The 13,365-nt window shown below is 46.8% G+C and overlaps 1 protein-coding gene across 2 annotated transcripts in view; it reads left to right on the top strand.

Annotated features, from left to right (window-relative positions):
* The window catches only part of LOC147900002 (uncharacterized), a 90,034-nt gene extending 77,076 nt beyond the window's left edge, over positions 1-12,958 (top strand). For both annotated transcript variants that reach the window (XM_087376961.1, XM_087376960.1), the window contains one exon: positions 12,500-12,958. In XM_087376961.1, the coding sequence (XP_087233087.1) occupies positions 12,500-12,892 (393 nt within the window). In that variant the 3' untranslated portion in view covers positions 12,893-12,958. The remainder of the gene's footprint in view (positions 1-12,499) is intronic.
* The last annotated feature ends 407 nt before the right edge of the window (positions 12,959-13,365 follow it).

The following is a 13,365-nucleotide window of genomic DNA, read 5'->3' as shown; positions in this document are numbered from 1 at the left end:
GAAGACTCTTGAGCAGATAAAGGACCTTCTGATGATGAAGAACTGTCTGTGGGTACTTTATAAGGATAGTCCACATACTATGCTCTAGGGTGGAAGACCCCTGATTGAGCAGATGATGGACTCACATCGGTAGCTGCTTATGAGGAGAGGAACTGTGGTAAGCCGTGAGACACTGCTGATGCTGTAACACCATCTGCTCTTAGTCTCGCCCACGCTGGACCTCATGCTGCCAAGTCGGCGCAACGTCTAGATTGACGCACGGCCGCCTCAAGGCATTCTTGTTCCAACAGAAGCTGAAAACGGTGCAATGATGTTGCATCCTCCTTTGTCTTCTTTTCTTGCTCAAGGAGATGGATCATGCTCCTCGAATGCTTGCCTAAGAGCTGCTATACTGAACAAGTCGATGATGGAAGACTGGTAGACCCATCAACTTCTGCAACAATGACTGCCATAGGAAAAGAAAACCTCCCCCGCAAGGTGTAAACACATACAGGTGAAGACGGGAGCCGGCCTGATGGACAATGAAGGAAGGGAAGGAGAGGCTAATGGAGTACAATAGTTTGCTGTACGGACCGTGGTCCGGGATAAGGAAACACAAAATTTTATAATATCCCGAGCATGCTCCCTCCTCTGCTAACTGAGTTTCCATTACTGAGCTTTGCTGCCAGGACCTAGGTTGAATCAGAAGGAACCAGCCATTTAGGGAAGCATTTAGGGGTCTTCCCGGGCAGCCTATACCAGGAAAACTTTTTTCCTTAGGGAGTGGAGTGGCTCCCCTTTCTTTCTTGGAGGCTTCCTCAGGGTTGAGGTGGCATTTTCAGCCTCAACCTTGGATTTTTTCTAGCTCCATTATGAGGGTGTTTTGTTTTCTCATGCCTTGCATGGTGTACTCCTCCTTGAGCTTTGCTCTTGGAGTTTCTTTCATACTTAATAAATGTCTTTTGTAAAAGAAAAAACTTAATTTGGCATCTTTGACTCTACGGCTCTCTTAAGCCACTATGTGACCATCCTAAAAAAATATAGCTCCAATGCATCCACCACTAGCATCCATTTGAACTACATATGGCTTTTGCAAGTCAAGCATCACTCAAATCAGAGTGGATGTTAGAGCTTTCTTCAACTCTTCAAAAGCTTCCTTTTCCTTCAAAGGTAGTTAGGTCGGATGGGGTACCGCGTGTTAGGGTCATTGTCTCTCACCATAACATCTCCGATGACCACATTATGCTTCAGCGTCCAAATGGCTCTTTCTTCGGATAGAGAGTCGAGATAGTAGGGAGACATGATCAGTGTAGGATTTGCAAGAGATTGCCCAAGGAAAAGAAAAAAGAATTTTTTGCTGCTGCTGCTCCCCGCTGCTCCTGCTGCCCTCCTTCCTGCTCCCCTCCTTGCTGCCCCCTCCCTCCCCTCCTTGCTTCTCCTCCCTCCGCCCCCCTCCCCTCCTTGCTGCCCCCTCCCTCCCCTCCCCCCCGACTCCCCTCACTTGCTGCTGCAGCCCCCCCCTGCGCGCTGCCTCCTCCCCCGCGCGCTGCCTCTTCCCTCCCCTCCCTCCTACCTGCTGCTCCCCCCGCCTCCTCCCTCCCCTCCCCCCTACCCCCCGCCCCCCCCGGCGCTGCTGCAGCCTCCCCCCGCGCGCTGCCTCCTCCCTCCCCTCCCCCCTACCTGCTGCTCCCCCCGCCTTCCCCCCCCCCCCCCCCTCCTCCACTCCTCTCCTCTATTCCCCCCCTCCTCTCCTCTTGCTTCCCCCCCTATTTGCTGACTCCTCTGCTCACCCTCTCTCTCCCTCCTTCCTTTCACCCTCTTCCCTCATCTGGAGTACCCTTTTATCTTTTAGGGGTCTCCTGGGCTACAGGAAAGCGGATGGAGTTCTTCCTTGCGTTTGAATCGGCCTTTTCCACCTCGATTGAGGAATGGGTTCCCACTCAGTCAATCCGTTATCGCCCACACCGGCCGCGAGAACCATCACTTTCTCAAAAGACGAGGTACAGCAGTTGCAAAAGGATTTGGAGCATGAGTGTTCCACGACTCTCTTCGCATGCATCCATGGCTCCCACCTTCTCGAGGTCACAAGCTAGAGATTGGATGCTTGTGGCGCTTCCTCAGGAGCTCACCCCCACCTTAAGGATGTTCGTTTGTTGGGACGAGGTTTCTTTCAGGTGTGCCTAGATTCCCCGGACGTCACGAGAGACCTGCTATAGGCCGGGTTTCTATTTCTAGGCTACAGCCTACAGGAGGATTTTTTTGTTTCCCTTTCAACTAGGCTTTGACCCAGTTGAAGAGGACAAGCAGGGAGTTTGCCTTTTCATCGAGAGACCTGCTACAGGCCGGGTTTCTATTTCTAGGCTACAGGAGGATTTTTTTGTTTCTCTTTTAACTAGGCTTCGACCCAGTTGAAGAGGACAAGCAGGGAGTTTCTGTTTTCATCATGTTCCCTGGTCTCCCCTCAGTTTATCACTGGCTTCTTTCAGTTATTGGCGAGAGGTTTGGTGTGGTAGCAGAGATCCCCCCTCTTCTTGGTGAGCCCTCTTCGGCTGCTGAGGCGGTCAGGATGGATGGGGTACCCAGGGTTAGGGTCATTGTCCAGGACCCTAATATTTCAGATGACCACATCATGCTACAGCGACCCGATGGGTCCTTCTTCCGCCAGAGATTTGAGGTTGCAGGTCGGCAGGACCAGTGCAGGATTTGCAGATCCTCGGGGCACTTCGCCAGAGATTGCCCAAAGAAGAAAAAGAGGCCCAGAAAGCAACCAGCTCGTACTAGCTTACGACAGAGAGTAGAAGTAGGACCTACCGCTCCACAGGCACCGCCTCAGACACGGGCTCCCCTCTGTGGATAGAGGGAAGGGGGTCTTACATTCTCTCCCTGCTTTAGTAGGAATCCTTTGTACCCCCTCCCCAGGATTGGCTCAGCGGAACTCCTTTTCCGCCCTGGAGGACCCCTCTGACCTCCCAGATGATGATTTTGTACCTTCCACTTTCGGAGAGCCAGTTATCGGCATCCCTTTTGAGAGATCTTTCTCTCTCTCACCTGTGGACTTTCCTCCCCTTGGACCTCTTGTGTATGGCAGCAGGTTAGCTCCGGTCAAGGGTTCTTTTTCTGCCACCAGGTCGGGTAAGGTATTCCAACCCGCTTCCTCTCGCCGATGAGGATAGCCAGTTGGAATATACAGGGATTGGATGGCATCCCTCATCGCCGTCGTAGACAGCTGATTAGGAATCAGCTCCATCCAGGTGTTTCAGGTAGTTTCCTAGACATGATTTTTCTTTAGGAACACAAACTGGATATCAGAGATTGCTCCAAGTCAGGTAAGTTGCTTTTAGGCTGGACTTTTTGGCTTCCTGCCTTGGGAACTAGAGGAGGTACATGCATATCAGTTTGAGATTCTATTCTCCCTTTGATCATTGGACACGGTACCATAACCCCCTCCAGGGCCCAGTGGGTTCTACTTCTAATTGACGGATGTAAGGTTGGTTTCCTCAACCTCTATGCTCCAAACAACAGAGGGGACCGTGTTCTGTTTTGGAAAGAGTTGCTCTCGTGGGCTGACATTGCAGATTCGTGGATTATTGGAGGTGACTTCAACATGGTTGAGGCACCTTCTGATAAGCAAGGGGGCAGAGAAGGTGGTATTCATTCCCTCGAGAGAGCAGCTTGGGATGCCTTCTTGTTTAGATTCAGTGGCTGAGATGTTTGGTCAGATGATGCATTTCATGTTCAGTCTCAGTCACTTTTGTTTTCATGGTCAAACCATATGAGTGGGCCATGATTAGGACACTCCAAGCTGGGGAGTTGACATTGGCTTGTTTTGGATTCAGAGGGGTGTTTCTGTCAGATAATTGGGATGCCAGGTATGATTGGGCATCTCTCCCACAGTAGTTTGCCCCAGTACTAGAAGGGATTGCATCACTCAGCTCATTAGACCAGTCAGGAATTTTTTATGAAGTGGACTTGATGGCACGGCAGATGTTGCAGTGAGGGTGGCCTAGGAGACCATTATTCTCCCTAGTTGGGAAGGGGGCCTTAATATCATTGACCCGGACTTGCAGTGCAGGGCATGGCTTTGTAAGGTGGTGGTGAGGGGACTCATGCCTGAGTAGGAACCTTGGAAGGATTTCTTTTTTGGACGCATTCAGGCTTGCACACCTACCTTGGGAGATGATTGGGTGGACAGCCCTCGCTAGATCTTTACGTCCGCCTATCTCAGGACTCCTGTCTCTCCTCTCATGACTGCCATCCTCAAAGCTTGGGGGAGCTTCAGGAACACTCTTCGAAGGGTTCCGCCGTCCACCCTTGAAGAGATTGATAGGCAGCCGATCATTTGGAACGATAGTATACTTGATGAGCATGGCAGACCTCTGGGCACTTCTCATTATATGCAGTGGTCTGGTGTTCACGAGTATTTGGAGTGACACGGTTCACACTTTGATAGGCATATGCACCCAATTCTTTTTTTTTTTTTGGGCAAAAAGAAAGAAAAAGAAAGTTTATTAAAGTCTTTGGGAGACCGTGAAGGTCTATGAGACTAAAGATAACTGATACAATGAGCATAACGGTGGCGGTCTCAAAACGGGCCAGCCAACCGTTTCTACAAAAAAGAGGTTATGTCTAGTCCTGATACTGAAGGACGGTGTGTCTAGTCCTGATACAAAAAATATGTGTCTACCTCCAGGTTATGAAGAGACTTCTATTAAGTATTAAAGAAATCCATTAGAGCAAGCTCCATACGGGATACACCATGCAATGCATGAAAAGCTCAAGAGCCAAAAAGAAAGGACTGGGTCTGAAAGTGCCGTCTCAATACGGTAGAAACCTCTGAGAAAAAGGGAGAACCCCTCCAAACTCGAACAAATACAGTCCTCCTAGAAGAGGCTGCCCATGAAGGGCTCTGCATGCTGGCCCATATGGCTATCAAAGTGTGCACCGTGTCACTCCAAATACCCGTGAACACGTGTGATGGGTGTATCTGGGCGCCATCCAAGGCCTCTGTGCATCTGGCTCTCCAAATGTGCCAAGAGGAAATGCTAGCCAAAATCTCCCAAGAGGCGTCCACTGAAGCATGTGAAGCTCTGAAGGGAGTAAGTGGTACATCCTGAAGAGAGCAGGGCTCTATCACCTGTCGGCAGATCGAGAGTGCCCAAGAAGAAGGCTCATCCTCATAAAACACCTGGGGCCCAGTAAGGGATAGCCATGCGACCGAGCCCCAAGTCATGAAGAAAGGGGAAGTATGAAAAATGCTGAGTATCCGAGCAACCCCTTTCCAAACAGTCCTCACCTGACTGTAGTCCCAAAGGCAATGTCACACTGACTCCTCTGCAGAATGACAGCAAGGGCAAGTGGGGTCAGCCCCAAATCATGATCTCCACAGGTTCACTGCAATCCCTCCATGAATAGAAAGCCAAAAGAAAAGAGTGATCTTTCTATTTCTGAGGAATTTCCAAAGTCTCCTCTAGAAATTCCTATGCAAATCTGCGGGAAGCTGTCCCAATGGGGGGCTCTGGAGGGAATCCAACCCCTACTGCTCAGCTGAAATCTCCAGGCATTACCAACCGTGAAACCAAAGAAGGGAATTCCCCTCTCTCGGTGCCCATGATCTATCCACTCCCACTCTCCTGGGTCCCACTGCAAGCACATGATAGGTGCACCTCCATATAACCACAACCTCCAGGATCCCAGGGCCAAGAGTAGAGGGTCGGGGTCTAAGTACCACTGCAAGCCTGCTCCATGGTCCACAAAACTAGCAATCCTGATAGGTTGAAAGGCAACCTCTAGAAGAATATCATCCGTGGATCTAGAGAGTATACCTACATCCACAACGTCAAAGACCAGTGCATCTTCCCCGAGACCTCGAATAGCGATCACCTGTAGAGGAACTACTGTCCTCGAAAAAGCGCCCATCCAAGTGGTGGAAGTAATAGGCATCTCAACTGTCCATTCCACCGGGATGGCTGCATCTATTTGCTGAGCCCTGCATTCTAACCCTCTGAGGTCACTCACGGACTGTAGTCTTTGACCCTCAGGGAGCTTGATAAAAGCCTTTCAAGTGTCTACTGTGTAGGCGGGGCCTCTCTCCCATCTAGACCACTGCATGTAATGGGAACTGCACAGTGGTCTGCCATGCTTATCAAGTATACTATCATTCCAAATGATCGGCTGCCTATCAATCCCTTCGAGGGTAGAGGGCGGAACCCTTCGAAGAGTGTCCCTGAAGCTCCCCCAAGCTTTGAGGATGGCAGCTATGGATTTGAGAGAGGCGGAAGTAAGAATCCAGCGAGGGCTGTCCACCCAATCATCTCCCAAGGTAGGTGTGCAAGCCTGAATGCGTCCAAGAAAGAGATCCTTCCAAGGTTCCTGCCCAGGCATGAGTCCCCTCACCACCACCTTACAAAGCAATGCCCCTGCACTGCCAGTCCGGGTCAATGATATTAAGGCCCCCTTCACATTTACGGAGAATAATGGTCTCCCAGGCTATCCTCACTGCAACATCTCTCGTGCCATCAAGTCCACTCCATAAAAAATTCCTGACTAGTCTAATGAGCTTAGTGATGCAATCCCTAGACCGGCACCAGAAAGAACACACAAACCAGGTGGTGGCCAAAAGAACTTGGTTCACTACCACAACTCTAGATGCAAGATCGAGTTTGGCTAAGCTCCAAAAAAGGAGCTTTTTCCTTATACTTTCTAGTACTGGAGCAAACTGCTGTGCTGGAGAGATGCCCAATCCTACTTGGCATCCCAAAGATCTGACAGGAACACCCCTCTGAATCTAGGAAAAGCCAATGTCAACTGCCCAGCGTGGAGTGTCCTCATCACTGATCCAAAAGCCAAGGGATTTATGCCAGTTAATGTGTGCCCCTACAGCTGAGCAAAAGATATCCAAGGCTGTCCGGAACGAATCAAGTGATTGCGAAGAGGCTTGAATAAAGATAGCAGTGTCATCAGCCAACTCATAGTCAAGAAGCTCTTGCTCCTGTCTCAAGGGCAATCTCAGCCCATAAAGCTCAGCCTGAGATCTAAGGAAGATACTCATAGCTTCTGCCACAAAAAGAAAGAGGAAGGGGGCTAAAGGGCATCCCTGATGAACTGATTTGGAAATCTGAAACCTGTCACTCCTAACTCCTCCAATCAAAACCTGGCTGTGGGCTGATTTGTAAAGGGAGGCCACCCCTCTAATCCATGCATCTGAAAATCCAAAGCGTAGAAGAGTGCCCTCAAGAAAACCCCAATCTACTTTTTCATAGGCTTTCTCAAAGTCCAAGAGTAGAACTGCCAACCTCTGCTTGCTCTGCATAGCCCACTCTCTGGCTTCCCAAAAGGAAAAGATATTATCTGAGTATCATGGATGAGGTCTGGAAGAAGGGGCTGCAATCAGATGCTGATCGGCTTGGCAAGGATTTTGTATAGAGTGCCCAAAAGAGTGATGGGTCTCCAACGGAATACAAAATTCCTGTTGCCATCTTTCGGGATAAGGTGTATGAGTTTCTCGGTCAATGAGTCAGGCATCTCACCCGAGTCCCAAATGCCCTGCAGGGCTGAAGTAATATGATCACCTATCATATCCCAAAAGGCTGTAAAAAAAGATGGAGTAAGACCATCGGAACCAGGGCACTTGCCCTTATGAAGGGCGGAGAGAGTAGTCTTGAACTCTGTGTTGGTAAAGCGTGCATCAAGTGAGCATATCATCTCTGGTGTGACCAACACGGGTAAACTCTGCCAAATTTCATCTCTAGCCACATCTCTGGCCTGTGTGTCAGGATCTGTAGAAAGAAGGGAGGCATAGAAAGCTGTCGCTAAGTGCATGACGGTATTAGGATGAGACTGCAAAACGCCGTCAGAGTCAATAAGCTGCCTGACACTCTCTCTACTATGTCTGGGACCAAGTGTAGAGAAAAAGTGTTTATTGACTCTCCTTCCCATTTGTATCCAGAAGGACTCCCGTGCATGGAAGGCATACTCTGCTCTCTGATCAAGCAATGTCTGCAAGTGAGCCCTTGCCGCAGCATTGCGCTCCTGTATCCAAGCATTTGATGGTCGTCTTTGCTCCTCCCTTTGCAAGGCTGCCAACTGCCGGTGGATACCAATCTCCCGCTTGAGTATCTCACCTTGCCGAGCACTAGCAATAGAGTGATAAAAGTCGTTGATACTGGCAAGTGCTATGGCCACATGTGAAGGACCGCCGCCCCCCCCCCTTGCATGTGAGAAACCCAGATCTCCAAGGCTGCCTCTGTGAGAGTCTCATCTGTGTATTGATACTATGAGACCATCCTCTCAGGTGGGGCTCTGAGATAGACAAAACTACCGGAAAATGGCCGGAAGTGGAAACACTAGGTGCAATGCAAACTGTCCTCCCTCTATCAAGAGCCAAGTTATCCAGATAGAATCTGTCAATCCGAGCATGGATAGGCATCTGCACCCTACGGTTCTCGACCACAAAAACAAAAGTGACTGAGACTGAATATGAAATGCATCATCTGACCAAACGTCTCTGCCACTGAACCTGAACAAGAAGGCATCCCAAGCTGCTCTCTCGAGGGAATGAATACCACCTTCTCTGCCCCCTTGCTTATCAGATGGTGTCTCAACCATGTTGAAGTCACCTCTGATAATCCACGAATTTGCAATGTCAGCCCACGAGAGCAACTCTTTCCAAAACAGAACATGGCTCCCTCTGTTGTTCGGAGCATAGAGGTTGAGGAAACCATCCTTACGTCCGTCAATCAGAAGTAAAACCCACTGGGCCCTGGAGGGGGTGATGGTACCGTGTCCAATGACCAGAGGGAGAATAGAATCTGAAACTGAGTGAATCATATGATGGGAAAAAAAGTGACAAGTTTCCAGATAAAAGACACTTGATTTATTCAAGAGAGGTTCTCTTCATTACAAGATTGAAACACTCCAAAGAACACTTCATGTACTTTAGGATGTAACTCAAGGAATAAATATATCACACCACTTCCGAAGTACACCTTGGAATGAATGAATTAAGCTGGGAACCAAGTAGATCAGAACACCAAGTGAGGCTCTCAAGACTAGAGTGCTTACACCACTTTAGAACAAAGTATACGGGCACCACTACCACAAGACTCCATCACACCAACAACATCGATTCCCCACTTCTCAAAAATATTAAAAGCAATCACTACATTTCTTAGTTCTGGATGCAAGATCCTCTTTCCCATTTGTTGACACTGAAAACAAGACATACACCAATGTCTTATATCTCTCAAGAGGATATAACACCTGAGATAACATATGAACAAAACGAGACAAGTATTTCACCTTTTGCGAAAATGTGTGTAACTGTTTAGTGTTTGCGGGAGCATCAGGCATAATCAACGCCTTGATTTTACTTGAGTTAGGTTCAATCCCCTGCTCAGAAACAATATGACCCAACACTTTCATTCTTGTCCTTGCCAGATAACACTTATCTGGATTGAGCTTCCCTCCACTATCATCCAGCTTTTGAAGTACTTGATCCAGCTTTTCACAATGCTCTCTACGCTTACTGTACACACATATATCATCAATAAAAACTTTACAAAATTTATCCAGGAATGGTGCCAACACCCCATCTGAATTTTCTTGATAATGAGAGGGAGCATTTGAAAGGCCAAAACACATCCTTCCATATCTTAAACAGCCCCATGGATTGATAAATGTGGTCTTCTCCTGATCCTCCGGTGCAATACCAATCTGAAAAAAGCCTGAGTAGCCATCTCATAAACAATACATCTCATGCCCAGCCACTCTATCAAGTATATCATCTAAATGAGGCAAGGGATAATGATTCCTCTTTGTTATTGCATTCAAGGGCTTAAAGTCCACACACACCCTCCAGTTGCCATTCTTTTTGGGTACTATCACCACAGGACTGGCCCAATCAGAGAACTCTACAGCATAAATGATATCAGCCCTCAACAACTTAATTATTTCCAGCCTCAGGACTTCTGTTTGCTCAGGACCAAGTCTTCTCATCTTTTGAAATATCGGCCTTGCATTCTCCTTAAGCTGAATCCTTAATGGCTTACCTTTGAATCCTCTTATCTGTTCATATGAAGCAATGAACAAATTTGGATATTTGCTGAGCATAGCACAATACTCCCTTTTCTCCTCTACAGTGAGATCGGGGGTTTAAAGTCTGCTCCACCTTTTCTTGCATTGATTCTTGAGAATTGTTGGGCTGCATAAACTTCTCCATTACTTCACCTCTGTCCTTCCCCTCTTCACTGCTTTCAGGTATCTCATTATGTTCTATTTGCAGATTTTGTACTCCACCAATAAAAGCCACATCAACATTATCACTTCTTGATGTAAAGCTGCTTTCTTCTTCACTGTTGGAATCACTTTCACTGCCCTGTTCCTCCCCTTTTTCTGGATCAGAAATTTCTGCCCTACTAACCATATCAAATCTCATTTTCTTTCCTGAAAGAGCATGAACAGTAATCACCCCATTTTTCCAATCTTAAATTGCCCCCACCTTGCGTAACCAAGTCTCCCAAGAATCAGAGGATAAGCCCCTAAACCAGCTGGCATCACATGGAAATCCATCTTGCAATGCACCTTAAAAGCTTCCACATCCAATTCAGCCACAATCCCCAAAGTCTTGACTTTTGCATGGTTAGCCATCCGAACCCGAAACCTTGAAGGAGAAGAGATCTTTAATCCTAATTTCTCAGCACATGCCTGAGTCATCACACATATTTGGGCTCCCCCATCAATATATGCCTCACCAAGTTCCTTCCCTTTATGCCAGGCCTCCACTGAGGGCAAAATATCTGAAAGCTCAGACATAGACATCAATTTCACTGTCTTCTTTCAGGCAGCCCTATTGCCAGGATTCACTGCTCGCCTCCATTCCTTCTTCAATTTGGGACACAAGCTGATCATTTGCCCAAAAGTAATATCAAGCTTTCTCCTGGAGAGATCTCCCACAAGATCATATTCTCCCTGTTCTCTTCCAATAGGATAATCAAACCCCTTGTATTTTCTTTTCACCAAGTTCCTTCCCTTTATGCCAGGCCTCCACTGAGGGCAAAATATCTGAAAGCTCAGACATAGATATCAATTTCACTGTCTTCTTTCAGGCAGCCCTATTGCCAGGATTCACTGCTCGCCTCCATTCCTTCTTCAATTTGGGACACAAGCTGATCATTTGCCCAAAAGTAATATCAGGCTTTCTCCTGGAGAGATCTCCCACAAGATCATTTTCTTCCTGTTCTCTTCCAATAGGATAATCAAACACCTTGTATTTTCTTCTGGGATTCTTAGCTCTTCTGCTCTTCTTCCTTTGATAAGTGACCACCTCTTCATCATGCTCTTCCTGCGCTGCACTTGGACTGGCTTCTTCTTCACGGACTCTTTTCCCTGCAGGCATAACATCTGCATCCTCCTCCTCTATTCCAAGTAAACTCACAAGCTTTCCTTTGCCCTTTTCTTCAACAGTGAATTTACCATTACGACTCGATTGACCTGCTTCCTTCACCGCCACACTATGATCATCACTCCTATTATTCAGCTGTGGTGGGAGTGGATAAATATCTCCCCCCTCTCGAGGTGGGTTATCACATTATGAACTATAATGACCCATCACTCCACACTTAAAACATTGCACATTGGGAGCATACACCCCTTGTCCTCTTCCTACTTGCCACGGAGCTGAACCACCAGGTAAAGGCAATCCACCTATACCGCTCCCTGCTAGAGCCCTACCTCTTCCCCTACCACTCATCAGATTCAGAGAAAGATTCTTAAGTGGCCATACTTGTATTGGAAGGAGACTTGCGTTTTGGAAAAGGGGAGATCTTCATTTGAGCCTATTCTTGTTTCATTAGTTGCATTCTCTTTTGTCCGTCATTAGTGATTTTAGGTTGCCTTAGCCTAGGGCGTAGGATAATCACTCATCTCAAGAGGCCTGTAAGGAACTTTTTATGGAGTGGACTAGATGATACAATAGATGCTATAGCCAAGGTGGCTTGGGAGACTTGCACTTTGTTATTTTCCTCTAGCTAGTGCTCTCTTTTGGCATTCAAGTATTGTATTGTAGTTTCGCTTATGGACGACTTTGGTATTGTGAATGCACATTACATTGTGATTCCCTTGTTTCAGGTCCATCATGAATAGTAGAACTGATATTTTCTGCCAGACATCCAATTGAAGACAAAAAGGAGGAAACCAGAAAATATGTTCAATATCTTAATCATGCTAACATGAATTTTACTAGATTTTTGAGTCTTACTGGAAAATATGTTCAATGATCTTAATCGTGCTATCAAATATGGTGGTCTAAATGGAAAAAATTGATGTGTCTCGATATACACCATCAGCATTACCTGCACAAAGTTCTCCGCACAATTGTGAAGACCAACCTCATTGCTCATCTGTTTATATCATGTCAATCTCTTTTTGATACTGTTCAGCATGGCCAGCTTATCAATTCTTACATTGAATATTTTCTTTCCAAGTTTTAGAATCGAGGATGCTAATTGTGTTCCAACGTTGACAGGATAAGAGTGTACGTATTACACATAATTTGACTGTCTTTGGAGGCTGTGGGCTCATATTGTCCATCATAACAGGACTTTTTGGTATCAATGTTGATGGTATTCCTGGCAGTAAAAATGCTCCTTATGCATTCTGTATTTTCTCTATATGTCTTTTCTGGGTTGGAGTTATTTTGGTTGCGCTTGGATTCTTGTACCTTGGTTTCAAGAAGCCAATTTCTGAAAGGCAGCTGGCAGCTAGAAAGCTTGAGCTACAAGACTTGGTGAAGTCTTTCCAGCGTGCTGCTGAGACCCATGCAAAGGTCCGCAATATAGGCTTTTCTTCCTTGGTTGGAGGGAGAGAGCAAGGTTTCAACCCAAGTACGGATGATTATGAATATGCGCTTATCGTTTGAGGAATGTTTTATGAATGTACCATTTATATCATTATTCAGCAAGGTTTTACTTTGATCCATTCTCTTCAGCTATCAACTGAAGTCTTCTGCTTAGTAAAGGGAAAATACCTCTTAAGTTTATGGAGAACGCACTTTTTAATGCTTCTGGTTCTAGAATCATGCTGGAATACTAGTCCTATGCTTGTCTACATCTCCCACATAGGTAACATATAAGCATAGTTTAATGTGTTCTAAGACAATTCCTGATAGGGGAGGCCTACAATGCCTCTATGCCTTGTTGCTGGAAAAGGAAGCCAGCCTGTGTATCTTCAAGCTCAAATAGAACTACACAATTCAATCAATGTACTCATGGGGAGCTCTCAGTTTGACTTGGTAGCCCTCAAATGACCAACTAAACGAGGAGTTATCAACAATTGCTCAGATTAGATCGTATAGGGCATGGACATTCTTCTACAAGGGCTGCCAGGTGCCCC

This window comes from Dipteris shenzhenensis, chromosome 7 (assembly GCF_047967505.1).
Source record: "Dipteris shenzhenensis isolate YYH24624 ecotype China chromosome 7, Dip_SZ_1.0, whole genome shotgun sequence".
NCBI classification, from domain to species: Eukaryota; Viridiplantae; Streptophyta; class Polypodiopsida; order Gleicheniales; family Dipteridaceae; genus Dipteris; species Dipteris shenzhenensis.
Note: the sequence above shows the minus strand (reverse complement) of the source record. Positions and strands in the feature narration are given on the sequence as shown.